The 18,714-nt window shown below is 43.6% G+C and overlaps 1 protein-coding gene across 2 annotated transcripts; it reads right to left on the reverse strand.

Moving 5' to 3' along the window:
• Positions 1-1,444: 1,444 nt before the first annotated feature.
• Positions 1,445-17,777, reverse strand: LOC103721058 (bifunctional aspartate aminotransferase and glutamate/aspartate-prephenate aminotransferase-like). Of its 2 annotated transcripts, none has more exons than XM_008811092.6 (10): positions 17,602-17,777; positions 17,284-17,524; positions 17,068-17,161; positions 16,880-16,983; positions 3,009-3,257; positions 2,817-2,930; positions 2,586-2,669; positions 2,205-2,375; positions 2,015-2,128; positions 1,445-1,936 (listed from the first exon to the last, which is right to left on the reverse strand). In XM_008811092.6, the coding sequence occupies exons 1-10, from the start codon at positions 17,712-17,714 to the stop codon at positions 1,796-1,798; spliced, it is 1,425 nt and encodes a 474-aa protein (XP_008809314.2). In that variant the 5' UTR covers positions 17,715-17,777; the 3' UTR covers positions 1,445-1,795. The 2 variants fall into 2 exon arrangements, with proteins under 2 accessions (XP_008809314.2, XP_008809315.2); XM_008811093.6 differs by having other exon boundaries at positions 17,284-17,509; positions 17,602-17,768.
• Between the last annotated feature and the right edge of the window lie 937 nt (positions 17,778-18,714).

The following is an 18,714-nucleotide window of genomic DNA, read 5'->3' on the forward strand; positions in this document are numbered from 1 at the left end:
TATTAATTGGATACTCAGATTTTTATCGATATCCGTATAGATTTGGATACGAAAATGGATCCGAACGGATATTCTCCGATCCACTTTCATCCTTATTTGATCCTCAGCAAAATACCTTATTAAAAATCTCAACTTTTAAAATAAAAATATCTTAAATTCGTGAAAGCAAAAATCACGATTTTAAAACAAAAAAGCTTCAAATCCATAAATTGATTCCAAAAGTTGGGGCAAGTTCTAGTCTTTTTTTTTTTCGAACTTGATTCTAATATAATATACCTTATTTCTGTAGGGTTCTATGCTATAATAAAGAGCAGGAATCAGACTTTTTGGCTTGCCAAATATATTTCTTTTAGAGTTTGAAAATATATTAATTTGCTCCCGGTACCACAGAACTGCCTTAGGAACTCTGAATGTCCATGAAATTTGAATTAGTTAAAAAACCGAAACTAATCACCACCATTTCAGTTAAAAGGTTAAATAAAGAACACAGAGAAGACTGATCCCACTATTTCATTAATTTTCCTATTCATACTTATGTTTTGACCTTCTAATACTTTAAATAAAAAAAGCAATTCATTTGACACCTTTATGAGGTGGATTTGAAAGCACTTGGTGAACCAGCGAAAACTTCGCGTTTAGTTTCCGTTTAAAATTACACGCACTGTTTGTTAAAAATAATAATTAACGATTTTATAAGGATTTAATTTAAATTTGTTATTTCTATGTTCATACTTCACCCACCAACTATTCTCTAATTACAGCGCGAGGACATGAAACATAAAATTATTTAATAGTCCCTGTTCCAACGGTAAAACGTTTTAGGGTCCAAGGACGTTAAAGTAAGAAGGCTTGCTGTTGAGTTCGACGCTTTTAGCTCTCTTTTGTTTTTGAGCAATTTTCGTCGGGTCCGATTTCCAGTACGATTTATTTGATTTTTAATATATTTTGTCTTTTTAATTCATTTTTCTCTTGATTTTTTTTCCCCTTCCATTTTACTCCCCGAATTGCAGGTATTTATAGATCGAAGAGAATGGAAATCGGGTGGCAGAGTTAAGGGTTTGTTTTCAAAGTTTTTTGTTTAGTACATTAAATTCAAAATATAATGGGACAATGAATATATTTCTTTATTTTTTTTGCCAAAAAATCAGATTTTCTTTAGAAAATAAAAGGATATATGAAATTCTAATGACCGAATAATAATTAAAAGTGAATAAAATCGTAATGCATCGAGCACTCACTGTTGTTTCGGTGATAAAAAATAAATCTATTTTTTGGGCTTCTCGTTCATGGCAAGCTTCATTTGGAAGCAATTGACGGTGAAATTTATAATTGGATTCTTCCTCCAAAATTGATTCTGACTTCATTTTGCGAACAAGCAAACAGCAAATAAAGAAAGTGGAGGCAGAGGGGAATCTGACTGCAATGAAAGAATATACTACAACGCTTTTCTTGGAAGAAAAAGTCACAATTTCACAAACTCTTATTTGAGGGAGATCATTAAGTAAGAAGGCTAGGCAATTATAGATATAGCTCAGAATGTTCCACTCTGTGTCTGTCTGGGAAGAGGTTTTATATTTGACAGAAAAAGAAAAAGAAAAAGAAAACAAAGGCCCATTAGCGTCTGCTGTGGTCGACCACGATCGACCGACCGTGGGAGGTGGAGAAGAAGAAGTGGAATCATACAGTCCTTCCTTTTTTTGTTTTACTTTCCTCAATTTATTCCTTAATGACAATTTAGACACTAACTGCTGTGACTGCAATGGTGATTTTGATACTAGAACATTATTTTAAGTGATCAAAGTGGAATCTTTGGCCTAATAAGCACCATAGCTTTCTTTATCCTCTCCACTGCCTCTTTTATGGTTGGCAGAGACTCTGCATAGGAGATCCTGATGCAGTTGTCATCCCCGAATGCATCTCCTGGGACAAGTGCAACCTGCATTTGGACAACAATTTTCTAGTTCAGCTAATCCCTGATTTGAGACCCATGCTAATAACACATAGTTTCTCTTACCTGAGCCTTCTCCAGCAGAAAGCGGCAAAGAGATTCAGAGTCTGTGATAGTGCCAAACCCTTCAATCTCAGCTCCATAGTAGGCACTGACATCAAGAAACAGATAGAAGGCTCCCTGCAAAAAGAGATTGCATTTGATCAAGTGGCCAAATACTGGAAAGGTAGATAAAAAGATGGAGAAAGCTGTTTACTTGTGGCTCAGCTATCTTAACACCCTTGAGTTCCCCGAAAGCTTTAACTAAGAAATCCCGTCGCTCCTGAAATGCCTTGACCATGGTAGAAACTGTTTCACCACCTGCAAAGCCCATCCCCAATGCTGCGAGTCCTGCCTTCTGTGAAATGCTGCTGGCTCCTGATGTGGCCTGCAATCAACTCACAATCCTTCATTATGGGTTACTACTTTGAATGTCTACTAACAGATGATGCAAAGGACAAACATGTGCTCAAAATCAGCTTCCATGAACAGCAATGCTATTTTGATCCACAACATCTTACACCAACATTTCGTTTTTCAATTATCGATCAACAGTATGCAATGAAATGGAGATCACAACGGTAGAAAGAATATTTACCTGGCTCTGAATCTTTCCGCATGCTGCTACAAAGTGTGTCGGACCGGCAAGGTATCCAAGTCGCCAGCCAGTCATTGCAAATGTCTACGAAGTACAATTTTTCAACATTTCAAGCAGGTACTTCAAATCTTTTTATGCATGTTGGGTTTGTGGATTTATTGATTGCTGCAAATAAATTCTTATGGGTTCTTCATGAACTATAAGTAATGCTTACATAACTTACTGAACTACCTTTGAAAAGCCATTCACAGTCAGGGTTCTTTCCCACATTCCAGGTAAGGAAGCAAAGCTCGTGTGCTTTGCTGGTGGGAAGATGATGTGCTCATATATCTCATCAGTCATCACCTGACAGGGTAAGAAGGTTAAAGCCTAGTTACTTTGAAGGAGTTGGAATATCTGAACTTCATATCTGACAAAGCTTACTAGTAGCCTTGGATGCTTTCTAACTATATCAGCAATCTCTTCGAGCAGCTCTCTGGGATAAACAGCTCCAGTGGGATTGGAAGGGGAGCAGATTATTAGCAACCTTGACTTCTCATTGAGTATGGAAGCGAGTGACTCTGGCTTGGGAAGAAAATTGTCTGCAATACTCGTGCGCAGGATTACTGGTTTTGCATCAGCTAGCCTAGCCATTTCAGGATAGCTGACATAGTATGGTGCTGGAACTATAACCTGAAGGAAGAAAGTATGCTTGAGAAAATTTACTTGATAACTTTCAAGAAAGCAGCCACTGGAATGAAGCTAAGTGTCACGCCCCGAACCCAGCACTCGGGTCCGGTACGCGACCGGCCGCATGAGCCCTAGAGCAGTGCCCTAAAGATCATGCAAGGCCTATGATTAACCAAAAATTCCAATAAATCCACAATTAATCTAGTAATTCAAATAGAGCAGTCCGACATGTCCAAATAAACAAATTAGTTCAATTACAAAATCTTCAAATGTTCATCGACATCAAAGAAAGATAAACAAACTAACTAGCTAATGACTCTGATACTTGCACTCTGCGCCCATCCCATCTAAATCTAAGCATCCTGCAACTCTGATAAAATGAAAGAAAAAAAAAGGGGGATGAGCTTTACAGCCCAGTAAGAATCCCTACACATCCACACCAACACAATAATAATAAAAATCTGAAAACCACGACAAGTCGAAGCACATATTATGAAGTCATAAACCGGCTATCAAAGCTCAAATAATCGATACAAGTATGTACATCAAACATCAATAAAAGTCCAGCCACATAAGAAATATATAGCATATGATAGCTCATAAACTTGTATTATAGTTTCAATGTCTTTTCTTCAACTTGATCCAGATTAATTATCTTTCCGACTTTGGGTCAAATCTTGGTCACATTTCTCAGCCTGTGGTGGGGCAACCAAATTATCACATTTTCAGCCTGTGGCGGGGCTTGCACATTATAGTTCCACATTTCTAGCCTGTGATGGGGCCTGCCAAAGTATCACATTTTCAGCCTGTGGCGGGGCCTGCACATTATAGTTCCACATTTCTAGCCTGTGAGGGGGCCTACCAAAATATCACATTTTCAGCCTGTGGCGGGGCCTGCACATTATAGTTCCACATTTCTAGCCTGTGAGGGGGCCTACCAAAATACCACATTTTCAGCCTGTGACGGGGCCTGCCATAATAACAAGATAAACCCAAAGTTCCTTTTCATACAATCCAGTTTACATCTACACATCAATTTTCTTTATGTTTATTTCCGGCTATAAACTAACCACAGTCACGTTTCCAGCCCGTGACGGGGCAACCAATATCATATGGTTAGTTTAGAGCACCACATCCATCAGTCAAATTTTGCAGGTGTAGGTTATGCGCATGCATGCATCTATCATTATACCAATCACAAGCAAAGACGATCAAAATACAATTTAAATATAAAAACCATTTTGCTTTGCCTGGATCATAGCATATCAAACATATATATATAGTGCAAAATATTTATATCATGTAGGATTGGCGTACAAGGATTCTTACCTTTGTTAACTCAGACAGACTAATCACCCGCCCTCATGGCCATCTATAAATCCGGATATGCAGAACCCTGCTCAGCGTCCTTTCGTCTGTTAACAGATTGTTCTCCTATATAACCAAGACAATATTAAAAATTATCCGGAGTATCTGACAACCCAAAACCCTCCATTGACCTACGACTATCCAGCAGTCTGTACAAACAATGGTCTCCTCTTATCAAACTAGAGAGAGAAAACTCCAATCTAGAGAGAGAAACTGTAGAGAGAAATAATCCAAGGGAGAGGAACTAATAAACAAGCGAGAGAACCTAGGAGAGAGAAGAGAGGAGAGAGAAAACTCTTCCTCCTTCTCAAAACAGGGGGACCGGTCCCTCCCTCTCTTCTCGGATCAGGATGGCACAGCCACCAAGGTGCCCATCCTCGGCGACGACGGCCGGCCAGTGATGGCCATCAACTGCGGCACCACCGGCGACAGTGGTCGGCCGGCGACCAACCAACGAGGGGAAGGAAAGGAGGTGGAATCACGAGGAAGGAGATCTCGGTCCACCTCTTCCCATCCCCTCTAAAACCCTAAAAATCCCTCTCAACCAACCCACAGTCCCGATTCAACCCCCAAGACCATAGCTCCGGCCAACCCGGCGGCCGGCGGCGGCAAAATCCGGAGGAGAAAAGCCGAAACAGGGGTTCCCTGTTTCGGACTCTTCTCCGGCGATCTCATTGCCCAAACCCCAACCGGCGCAACCCAAAATCTAGCAAAGGATGTGCAAGGAGAGGCACCACACTTACCTCAGTCCGACGGAGTGCTCCGGCGACCCTTTCCGGCGAGAAAATCAAAGGAAACGAGCTCGGATCAAACTCCTCTCTTCTCCCGATTTGTGGATGGTCTTCACCGAAGGAAAGGGGCTTTGGGGCTTCCTCCACGGTCAGCCGGATCTCGGAACCGTCGCCTCTCCGGCACTCGGTCTCCTCCGGCGAGTCACCCCCTCTAACGTCGCCGCCCCCCCCCCTCTCTTCTCGTTTTTTTTTTTTCTCCCACGATCGTGCCTAGGGCACGATTGTAAACGGGTGGATGGGCCCGGTCTTTTCGGGCCGGCCCGTCCATCTTTTTTTTTTTTTTTTTTTTTAGGGGTATTACATACTCTCCCCCTTAAAAAAAAAAAATTTCGTCCTCGAAATTAACTTACTTGAAGGCTCAAATTTTTTTTTAAAAAAAAAATTGCATCCATTATATCATCCCTGAGATTTCAAATAGTCTCCCTCTCGGAGTACCTACCCACAAGATTTGACATACAAAAATTACAGCATCTCAAAACTTAATCCTTTCTATTTATCACACGTAGTAAGTTCTTTTGATCTCCTTCAAAAGAATTCCAACTCCCAACCTTGGATTAAAATGCCATAATTATATCCCAAAGAAATTAATTTCTCTTGATTCTACATAGAGATCATAATTGGCTTAATAGAAATAGGAGAAATCTTTAGTATCAAATGCTCTTAATATTCTATAATCATTTTTCTTTTCTTAACTTTGCCTGTGATTAAATGATCAATCTTTATCCTAGGAAAACCGCAAACCCTTTTCAAATAGATAGATTAACAAGTCAGAGCTAGGAGTCGAAGAACTATGTTAAATCATTCCAGGCTCAAGCTTAATCACAAAGCTAACAATCCGTTAACGTTAAATTTGAGATGCCCCAAAATTTTTCTTAGAATTATCAAAAATAGGAGAGCCCATAACTACTTCCAGTAGGCAAAGAATCAACACATTCCCCTCTAGTAGAAAACTAACTCAAGTCTTCCATAATAATACCCTTCAGATCAAGGTATCATCATTATTTTTTTTTTCTTTTTCTTATCGGTTTCAAAATAACTCAAACCACTACACTTCCGCTGCGCACTCTGATCTAACTCATCAAATTCTCTAAAGGCACAAAATGATTTCTGTCCAAGGTATCACTTTGCATCGAGACTAAGAAAATCCAAATTTTAAATTTTCAAGTAGAACTAGAGCAAAACCTCTAGATCTTTTTGTTCTCGATTTATATAGAGTATACTTACCATAACTTGTGAGGCCCAATAGTCCCACATCGGAAAGACTCGTTCCAGAGCCTGGGCATATGAGGCGGGTGTCTCCAAATCCTGCAGACGCGTTTTGGGTGGAAAACAAAACCGGGGAGGGGTGAAGGACGCTTGCGTGAAGCCCCAGAACCGGACAATATCTGGCAGGGGAGCCCCGTGTTCCCCCCTCATGTGGCCCCCACGTGGGCACTAGGTGCCTCACGTGCCTCGCAGAGGCGGGGGCGTGACATTTGGTATCAGAGCCGAGGACGGCTCTTGTCCGATGGTGGGAAGGGTGTGAGGCCCAATAGTCCCACATCGGAAAGACTCGTTCCAGAGCCTGGGCATATGAGGCGGGTGTCTCCAAATCCTGCAGACGCGTTTTGGGTAGAAAACAAAACCGGAGAGGGGTGAAGGACGCTTGCGTGAAGCCCCAGAACCGGATAATATCTGGTAGGGGAGCCCCGTGTTTCCCCCTCATGTGGCCCCCACGTGGGCACTAGGTGCCTCACGTGCCTCGCAGAGGCGGGGGCGTGACATAACTAACCCCCAATCTTTTAGTCAAGTTTAAGATCACTACGTGATCTCCACAACCTTTTTAGAATCCAAAAATATCTAGGTTTAATTTAAAGGGGTAATTCTTGTATTCCCTTAGCAATTTAATCAGAAAATCTACATTGATTTTCCTTCCAACAGAATTTACTTCAAATTCAATGGGTTAGAACTGTTGAGCCAATATCACTATGAGTAGAAATTAACCCTATCAACCTCCAAATTCTTTTTCACCAAAATTCTTAGTGTCTATGATCAATGCTACACATAATAACTCACATAAGCATCTCAAAATCGAAATTTCTACTCAATTTTGTATTTTACAATGACAAAGATTTCAAGTTAACACACCCAATAATCTCCAACAATTATAAGAAAAATTCAGTAGCCCAATCCAAATATGAGAATTCAAATAATTAGAATTCCTCCATCAATATGCATACTCTATGGTCTCAAAATAATCAAATACATCAATAGGAAATAGACCTATTTGCAATATCCAACATGCCAATATCAGATATAATCCACATGCATTTTCAACTTCGAAGAACGTTCCTTTCAATATTATGAAATCTTCTTAGCTCACTCCAATACTATGGAAGATCTACGTACAAATCTCACTCTAATAATTAGTAGCAAAATCAAAAGTACAATCATATCAAAACCCATATCAAGTTTGAATTTTCAGGTCATTTAAATAATATCTAAACATCGTATAACTGATATGCCATTGTTAACCTTCCTATACTTATCTTAGGTCTAACCTCTCTTATCATGATCACAGACAATTTATACTTTCCTTCTACACTCATCGAAAACCAAATCCGATGCATACATTTTATCACAATGCCCAGTGATCTCACACCTTAAGCACTGAATTTAATTATCATGTCCCAAATGATCGTAACCTTAAGCTATGATATATTTCTGTCACAATTCCTAGTGATCTTAAATATATGCTCAGATTCCAATTTGTCACAATTTTCAATGATCTTAAACCTCAAACTCTGATGCCACTAAGGCCACAGTCCCTAGTGGTCTTAAACATTAGATTATAATATCATTCTTGTTACAATCTTAAGTGATTATAAACCAAGTCTCTGATAGTTTTTTTTAATCATGATTCCCTACTCACACTCACCTGAACCTGAACCTCAGGATATCTTAACCTTAAGCTCTGATACCACTCTGTCACGCCCCGAACCCAGCACCCGGGTCCGGTACGCGACCGGCCGCATGAGCCCTAGAGCAGTGCCCTAAAGATCATGCAAGGCCTATGATTAACCAAAAATTCTAATAAATCCACAATTAATCTAGTAATTCAAATAGAGCAGTCCGACATGTCCAAATAAACAAATTAGTTCAATTACAAAATCTTCAAATGTTCATCGACATCAAAGAAGGATAAACAAACTAACTAGCTAATGACTCTGATACTTGCACTCTGCGCCCATCCCATCTAAATCTAAGCATCCTGCAACTCTGATAAAATGAAAGAAAAAAAAAGGGGGATGAGCTTTACAGCCTAGTAAGAATCCCTACACATCCACACCAACACAATAATAATAAAAATATGAAAACCACGACAAGTCGAAGCACATATTATGAAGTCATAAACCGGCTATCAAAGCTCAAATAATCGATACAAGTATGTACATCAAACATCAATAAAAGTCCAGCCACACAAGAAATATATAGCATATGATAGCTCATAAACTTGTATTATAGTTTCAATGTCTTTTCTTCAACTTGATCCAGATTAATTATCTTTCCGACTTTGGGTCAAATCTTGGTCACATTTCTCAGCCTGTGGTGGGACAACCAAATTATCACATTTTCAGCCTGTGGCGGGGCCTGCACATTATAGTTCCACATTTCTAGCCTGTGATGGGGCCTGCCAAAGTATCACATTTTCAGCCTGTGGCGGGGCCTGTTGGGGTATGTGGAGACCTTTAGTGATGAAGAGAATTGAAGGAGAATCAATTCTGAATAGTTCCGTCTGGTGGACTGTCGGAGTCGACTCGAGTTACAGTCGAGTCGACTCGGGAACAGTCGAGTCGACTCGAGGTCTGTCGAGTCGACCCGAGAGGAGAAAGCCGCAAAAACCATGTTTCTGTCTGGACTGTCAGAGTCGACTCGAACTACAGTCGAGTCGACTCGGAGCATTGTCGAGTCGACTCGAGATACAGTGGAGTCGACTCGAGATCGTGCCAGTCATACTGGAAGTTGTCCAGACGTGCCCGAGTCGACTCGAGCTCGCGGAAATCATACGGGTGAGTTTTCTTTTGGTGTTTTGTTGGCGTTTCGACGGCTATGATCATCTGAAGGTCTTGAGACTATATATAGGACTCATGAGAGCCCTAGGGTTATAGCGATTGGCCGTATATTTGAGAGATACTCTTGTTTGTGAGGCTAGGGTTCTAGAGAAGAAGAGGATTGGGATCCTACTTCTTGTGCAAAGGGAATTCTGTGTGAATCTCTTGTAGATCGATCGCTTGTGATCGTTCGGGTGTGTGCTATCTCTGTAATCAGTTCATCCTTATTGAGATTTGGAGCGGTGGAGGACGTAGGCTATTTGTAGCCGAACCTTGTTACACCTTTGTGTTTGCTTTGCTATTTTCTTCCTTCTTCTTCCTTTGATCTTTGATAATCCGTTGCGGTGCTCAAGTGTTTTACCCTACTGATACCACAGGGTAATCTTTTGCCCTTCGTAGGCGGAGCGAAGAGGTGATCCTTGAGTCCGGAGTCGAGGGAGCGAGAGAGTGCTTATCCATTTGTATCTCTCTTGCTTGTCCGACGTCGGTGGCGGCGCTGGTGTGAGTGGGTTCCGGCGTGGGGTGCCGACAACAATTGGTATCAGAGCTATTGGTTATTCTGCAATGGCGGATGAAGGGAAGTTGCGAATTGAGAAGTTCAATGGCACGAACTTCGGGTTTTGGAAGATGCAAATAGAAGATTACCTTTATCAGAAGGATCTCTATTTACCTCTTGGAGGTAGAGCAAAGAAATCAGAGAAGATGTCCGATGAAGACTGGGAGGTCCTCGATCGGAAGACGCTCGGCACCATCAGATTGTCACTTGCATCCCAAGTGGCATTCAACATCAAAAACGAGAAGACGACGATGGAGTTGATGGCAACATTGTCGCGGATGTACGAGAAACCCTCAGCATCAAACAAGGTATTTCTCATGAAGAGGTTGTTTAATCTTCGTATGAAAAATGGCGGCAGCGTAGCAGAATACCTCAACGAGTTCAATGGACTCACGGCCCAGTTGGAGTCAGTGGAGATTAGTTTTGACGATGAGATTCGGGCATTGCTAATCCTCTCCGGATTGCCTGATAGCTGGGAGGGCCTGGTGATGGCGGTGAGCAACTCTTCGGCAACGGGGAAGTTGATTTTTGATGACGTTGTGGGAGTGCTTCTGAGTGAAGAAGCAAGAAGGAAATCTTCTGGAGCTACGGAGTCGTCTGGAAGTGCACTAAACACCTCTGACCGGGGAAGACAAAAGAAGGACGGTCGATTTCGAAGCGACTCGAAGTCGAGATCCAGCAGGTCTCGAGCACCTCAGAACAAGGGAGCGAAGTGCTGGAACTGCGGGAAGACGGGGCACTTTAGGAGGGATTGCAAATCTCCTAAAGGGAAGCAAGGCGACCACACCGAAGGAGTCAGCAAGGATCTGGCAAATCTTGCTGAAGACGGTGATATGGATGCCCTCGTTCTATCTTTGTCTACCTGTGACGAGTCTTGGGTGATAGACTCGGGCGCGTCTTTCCATGCTACATCCCAACGGAAGCTTCTTGGAGGATATGAGAAGGGAGACTTTGGCAAAGTCTACCTAGGGGATGGAGAGCCTTGCACCATACAAGGAAGGGGAAGCGCGGAAGTGAAGTTGGTTTCTGGATCTTCACTTGAGCTTGAGGACGTACGGCACGTACCTCAACTGCAGAGGAATCTGATTTCTGTTGGACAGTTGGCGAGCCAGGGGTACAAGGCTACTTTCACAGCTGATCAGTGGAAGATATCCAGAGGTTCGTTGACGGTGGCTAGTGGCAAGAAGGTTGGGACACTTTATGTCACCAACGGCACGGAGAACTCTATTGGAGTTGTTGCAGCAGATGTGGACACCAAGTTATGGCATTGTAGACTTGGGCACATGAGTTATCAGGGACTGGAGGTGATGCACCAGTTAGGAAAGCTGCAGGGTCTCAGGAGTGTTGAGATGGACTTCTGTGAGGATTGTGTTCTCGGAAAGCAGAAGCGTGTTTCATTCAACAAAGAAGGTAAACCTCGGAAGCAAGAAAAGCTAGATCTCGTGCACACGGACGTGTGGGGGCCTGCACCAGTTTCTTCCATTGGTGGATCTCAGTACTATGTTACTTTTATTGATGATGCTACCAGGAAGCTTTGGGTGTTCTTCTTGAAGCACAAGTCAGAGGTATTTGGGGTCTTCAGGAGATGGCAGACGATGGTAGAACTCGAGACAGGAAAGAGGTTGAAATGCCTGAGATCGGACAACGGGGGTGAGTATTGTAGCAGGGAGTTTGAGGACTACTGTGCAGATGCTGGGATCGTCAGGCAAAGGACAGTTCCAGGAACACCACAACAAAATGGAGTTGCTGAAAGGATGAACAGAACAATTAATGAGCGTGCCAGGAGTATGAGGATACATGCTGGATTGCCACAGCAGTTTTGGGCGGAAGCAGTTAACACTGCTGCCTACTTGATCAACAGAGAGCCATCAAAGAAACTTGAATTTGGGATTCCTGAGGAAGCATGGACAGCGAAGAAGATTGATTTGGCGCACTTACGAGTATTCGGTTGTACCAGTTATGTCCATGTTGATTCCAGTCAAAGAAGCAAACTAGACGCCAAATCAAAGAAGTGTATTTTCGTTGGATACGGAGGTCAACAGTTTGGGTACCGGCTTTGGGATCCCGAACACAAGAAGATCATTCGTAGTAATGATGTGGTATTCAATGAGAAAATGCAGCAGAGCACTGAATCAGAAACAAAACCTGTTGAGCCGTGTTTTGTGGATCCTGAAGAGGAGTCTACAAATTCTGGTCAGAAGACTCAGTTAGAGCAAGAACCTGAAGCAATGGCACCCCCTCCACAACTAAGAAGGTCCACTCGTAGTACTCATGGGAAGCCTCCTCAAAGGTATGATGGGACTCTTAGTTATTTGCTGCTCACAGATAATGGCGAACCTGAATGCTTCACGGAGGCATTGGAGGTTGATACTAGAAAGGAGTGGGAGTTGGCCATGGATGATGAGATGAAGTCATTGGAACAGAATCAAACGTGGGATTTGGTGGATCTGCCCAAGGGGAAGAAAGCACTGTCAAACAAATGGGTTTACAGGCTGAAGGAAGAGCAAGGCGGGAAGAAGCGATACAAGGCCAGACTGGTTGTAAAAGGATTTCAGCAGAGAGCAGGTATCGACTTCACAGAGATCTTTTCTCCTGTAGTCAAGATGAGTACTATTCGAGCGGTGCTGAGCATGGTGGCAGTAGAGGATCTTCACTTAGAGCAGCTTGATGTGAAGACGGCCTTTCTCCACGGAGATCTCGATGAGGAGATATATATGCAGCAGCCGGAGGGATACATTGCAGCTGGCACGGGTGACTTAGTCTGCAAACTAAAGAAAAGCCTCTATGGTTTGAAACAGGCACCCAGACAATGGTATCTCAAGTTCGATAGTTACATGCTTGAGATAGGATACAGGAGATGTCAGGAGGATCACTGTTGCTACTTCCGGGACTTCGGTACATCTTACATTATCTTGCTATTGTATGTTGATGACATGTTAGTTGCAGGAGCTAGCATGCATGAGATTGCAAAATTGAAGCTGAAGCTGTCAAGAAAATTTGCAATGAAGGATCTAGGAGCAGCAAAACAGATCCTTGGGATGCGGATCAGCAGAGATAGGTCTAAACATATCCTCAGACTATCTCAGGCGGAGTACATCAGCCGAGTACTCAGGAGATTCTGCATGGAGGGTGCCAAACCTGTTGGCACACCGCTGGGTGCCCATTTTAAGCTCTCAAACGGGCAAAGTCCGAAGACGCGGGTGGAGGAGCTCAATATGTCAAAAATCCCGTATGCATCGGCAGTGGGGAGCTTGATGTACGCTATGGTGTGTACGAGACCAGACATTGCTCAAGCAGTGGGAGTTGTGAGTCGCTTCATGAGCTGCCCAGGCTTGGAGCATTGGCGCGCGGTCAAATGGATACTGAGGTATCTGAAAGGCACTGAGCACATGTCATTGTGCTATGGAGGTTCTGAGATCCGGTTACAGGGCTATGTGGACTCAGACATGGCAGGGGACTTGGACGGCAGGAGAAGCACGACAGGGTACTTGTTCACCTTGGGCAGTGGAGCCGTCAGTTGGATTTCCAGGTTGCAACCAGTTGTTGCATTGTCGACTACGGAGGCGGAGTATGTGGCAGCCACAGAGGCGTGCAAGGAACTAATATGGCTTCAAGGCTTGATGAAGGAGCTTGGGAAGGAACAGAAGGATTGCATGTTATATTCAGACAGTCAAAGTGCAATTCATCTGGCGAAGAATTCAGCTTTTCATTCAAGGACGAAGCATATTGACATACGGTACCACTTCGTGAGGTCATTGCTCGAGCAGGGACTCGTCAAGTTGGAGAAAATTCATACAAGTCAGAATCCTGCAGATATGTTGACGAAGGTCGTCACGGTGGAGAAGCTGAGGAGCTGTTCAGCTTCTGCTGGTCTTCATGCTTGAAGACGTTGAGGAGGCATCGTACCGATTTCACTAGGATGATCCAGTTTCAGTGGGAGCACAGAGGAGAACCAAGTAACAAGAGAATATACCCAAGGTCTCCAAGTGGGAGATTGTTGGGGTATGTGGAGACCTTTAGTGATGAAGAGAATTGAAGGAGAATCAATTCTGAATAGTTCCGTCTGGTGGACTGTCGGAGTCGACTCGAGTTACAGTCGAGTCGACTCGGGAACAGTCGAGTCGACTCGAGGTCTGTCGAGTCGACCCGAGAGGAGAAAGCCGCAAAAACCATGTTTCTGTCTGGACTGTCAGAGTCGACTCGAACTACAGTCGAGTCGACTCGGAGCATCGTCGAGTCGACTCGGAGCATCGTCGAGTCGACTCGAGATACAGTGGAGTCGACTCGAGATCGTGCCAGTCATACTGGAAGTTGTCAAGACGTGCCCGAGTCGACTCGAACTAAAGCCGAGTCGACTCGAGCTCGCGGAAATCATACGGATGAGTTTTCTTTTGGTGTTTTGTTGGCGTTTCGACGGCTATGATCATCTGAAGGTCTTGAGACTATATATAGGACTCATGAGAGCCCTAGGGTTATAGCGATTGGCCGTATATTTGAGAGATACTCTTGTTTGTGAGGCTAGGGTTCTAGAGAAGAAGAGGATTGGGATCCTACTTCTTGTGCAAAGGGAATTCTGTGTGAATCTCTTGTAGATCGATCGCTTGTGATCGTTCGGGTGTGTGCTATCTCTGTAATCAGTTCATCCTTATTGAGATTTGGAGCGGTGGAGGACGTAGGCTATTTGTAGCCGAACCTCGTTACACCTTTGTGTTTGCTTTGCTATTTTCTTCCTTCTTCTTCCTTTGATCTTTGATAATCCGTTGCGGTGCTCAAGTGTTTTACCCTACTGATACCACGGGGTAATCTTTTGCCCTTCGTAGGCGGAGCGAAGAGGTGATCCTTGAGTCCGGAGTCGAGGGAGCGAGAGAGTGCTTATCCGTTTGTATCTCTCTTGCTTGTCCGACGTCGGTGGCGGCGCTGGTGTGAGTGGGTTCCGGCGTGGGGTGCCGACAACAGGGCCTGCACATTATAGTTCCACATTTCTAGCCTGTGAGGGGGCCTACCAAAATATCACATTTTCAGCCTGTGGCGGGGCCTGCACATTATAGTTCCACATTTCTAGCTTGTGAGGGGGCCTACCAAAATACCACATTTTCAGCCTGTGACGGGGCCTGCCATAATAACAAGATAAACCCAAAGTTCCTTTTCATACAATCCAGTTTACATCTACACATCAATTTTCTTTATGTTTATTTCCGGCTATAAACTAACCACAGTCACGTTTCCAGCCCGTGACGGGGCAACCAATATCATATGGTTAGTTTAGAGCACCACATCCATCAGTCAAATTTTGCAGGTGTAGGTTATGCGCATGCATGCATCTATCATTATACCAATCACAAGCAAAGACGATCAAAATACAATTTAAATATAAAAACCATTTTGCTTTGCCTGGATCATAGCATATCAAACATATATATATAGTGCAAAATATTTATATCATGTAGGATTGGCGTACAAGAATTCTTACCTTTGTTAACTCAGACAGACTAATCACCCGCCCTCATGGCCATCTATAAATCCGGATATGCAGAACCCTGCTCAGCGTCCTTTCGTCTGTTAACAGATTGTTCTCCTATATAACCAAGACAATATTAAAAATTATCCGGAGTATCTGACAACCCAAAACCCTCCATTGACCTACGACTATCCAGCAGTCTGTACAAACAATGGTCTCCTCTTATCAAACTAGAGAGAGAAAACTCCAATCTAGAGAGAGAAACTGTAGAGAGAAATAATCCAAGGGAGAGGAACTAATAAACAAGCGAGAGAACCTAGGAGAGAGAAGAGAGGAGAGAGAAAACTCTTCCTCCTTCTCAAAACAGGGGGACCGGTCCCTCCCTCTCTTCTCGGATCAGGATGGCACAGCCACCAAGGTGCCCATCCTCGGCGACGACGGCCGGCCAGTGATGGCCATCAACTGCGGCACCACCGGCGACAGTGGTCGGCCGGCGACCAACCAACGAGGGGAAGGAAAGGAGGTGGAATCACGAGGAAGGAGATCTCGGTCCACCTCTTCCCATCCCCTCTAAAACCCTAAAAATCCCTCTCAACCAACCCACAGTCCCGATTCAACCCCCAAGACCATAGCTCCGGCCAACCCGGCGGCCGGCGGCGGCAAAATCCGGAGGAGAAAAGCCGAAACAGGGGTTCCCTGTTTCGGACTCTTCTCCGGCGATCTCATCGCCCAAACCCCAACCGGCGCAACCCAAAATCTAGCAAAGGATGTGCAAGGAGAGGCACCACACTTACCTCAGTCCGACGGAGTGCTCCGGCGACCCTTTCCGGCGAGAAAATCAAAGGAAACAAGCTCGGATCAAACTCCTCTCTTCTCCCGATTTGTGGATGGTCTTCACCGAAGGAAAGGGGCTTTGGGGCTTCCTCCACGGTCAGCCGGATCTCGGAACCGTCGCCTCTCCGGCACTCGGTCTCCTCCGGCGAGTCACCCCCTCTAACGTCGCCGCCCCCCCCCCCCCCCTCTCTTCTCGTTTTTTTTTTTTTCTCCCACGATCGTGCCTAGGGCACGATTGTAAACGGGTGGATGGGCCCGGTCTTTTCGGGCCGGCCCGTCCATCTTTTTTTTTTTTTTTTTTTTTTTAGGGGTATTACACTAAGAGGACATAATCTGCTACAATCATCAAAAACTTGGTGATGTGTTGCTTTCTATCAGAGTTTTAGTAATCAACTAAGTTCCCAGGGTTCTACGATGAACTTATACTTGGAAAAAGTAAAGCTCAAGCCAGAAGAGTATGTCAATGTGTAAGTACATGCCTGTTCTTAGTGGATATTAGCAAGTTCGAGGGATGGAAAGAATCTCACCTCATCTCCTGGGGAACAAACTGCGAGCACAGCCTGTAGGGCAGATTGCTTGGAACCATTGCTTACCAGAATTTGATCAGGGGTATAAGATAGCCCATTCTCCGCTGTATCAAGGACAAGCTTGACTTATTTACTTCCCTGGAATTCATATCATCAACTCATCACTGCTAAGGTTTTTGTCTTCTTACCCTCGAGCTTATGACAGATTGCCTTTCGGAGCTCCAAAGTCCCAGCATTGGGCGTGTATCTTGTGTAGCCCTCGCGAATAGCATTAATTCCAGCCTAAGCATTCCATCAAAGCCCCAAGAATTACAATAATATGATTGATGATGGGAAAAAAAGTCAAAATTTTTCAATTTGTATAATCTGTATTGAAGACACATCCTTTGCTATAGAACTGGTACCTCAGACACCACTTTCGGGGTGTCAAAATCAGGCTCTCCTGCAGCCAACTTTATGATGGGCACACCTGATTCTTTGAGAGCAGTGGCTTGGTCAGCTATGACCATGGTCTTAGATGGCTTCAAGGAGTTTGCTCGTGGGCTCACCAAGGTATCGACCGCCATGGCTGGGTCAGTGATGCAGTCCGATCTTACTGTGTATCTTCTTCCGATTGCTTGCATGTATTTCCTGTTGTTCCATGTTCTATCATACAATCAACTCTATGTTATTACTAGTCCAACAAGTGCTAACCAAAAAAAGAGGTGAGAATGGAAAGGTACTTGAAGGATATAGTTCTTAGGTTCTTGGCATCTGACGTAGCCTGAAGAGAGCTGAGAGATGTTAGGGAGATGGAGGAATGAGAAGAGGGAGTCAAGCACAGAGATGAGTCCATGGATGGCAGACAAGCTTAGGACTCTTGGACAGGAGGATTATGAATGAGCTAAATATAAACAAAATTCCAGGATTACTTTTCTTTCATTCAGTTTTTTAAGGGTTTGGTGTGAGAATTAGGTAACATAGGAGTGGTTGGTGGGAAGATGGCGCGCCTGCCAGAGTTGAATCTAGACTGAGCCATCTGATCAACGTCTTGCCTTCGTTTTGGACAGTGGATTGTTGTTCCTCCATTTGGTCAACGCATGCTTCGCTCATCAGTGGCAGGAGATTTCAACATCATGTGGTTGCCTTTGAATTGGTAACCTCAATTTTGTTTTTGAGAAAAGAACGGATCCCTCCAATGACTTGGTTTACTGGAGAAAGCCATGATTAGGTTATTCACTGAGAAATTTTCCTGGAACTTAATCACAGTATTGTAAGCTTGTTGAGTCAAATTGTATGGTTAATAGCATCTATGATAGTTGGAATACTGAGAGGTTGGTGAGGATTTGGAAGGGGGATACACGACGCCGGACCACTATTCATCATTCTGTTTTGGTGCATGACGAATGGCCCGATCCCTTTCAGCAAACTCCTGTGAATCAGTTGTCTATTAGTTCATATTTTCATATCTTCCTCTAAATTGCTTTTTTTGAATAGAATTGATAAAAATATAGGCTCGTTTGGTTCGCAGGAAGCATTTTTCCTCTTAGGAATATGATTCTTGCGAAACAAATTCCTAAAAAGAGGATGCCTAGAAAAGTATTTTTGACATGTTTGGTTGACCATGGGAAAGTGACAAATTTCCAAAATGCTTATGTTTGGTTGGTCATCCACTTTCCTAGGAAAGTTATGTATAATTCCTATTATGCCCTTAATAAAAATTAGGTTTTTAAAGTATTTTTAATGCTTCTTTAATGCTGAAGGGACTTTTTGGGAAAAAGTAAAAATGGAGTGATTCCCGCCTCATGGGAAAGTAACTTAATTTCCCATGTTTCTCATGAAAAAGACTTTTCCAT

The sequence above is a fragment of the Phoenix dactylifera genome, chromosome 7, assembly GCF_051530095.1.
Source record: "Phoenix dactylifera cultivar Ajwa chromosome 7, Ajwa_hap1_PhDact_Kaust_v1.1, whole genome shotgun sequence".
Lineage (NCBI taxonomy): Eukaryota > Viridiplantae > Streptophyta > Magnoliopsida > Arecales > Arecaceae > Phoenix > Phoenix dactylifera.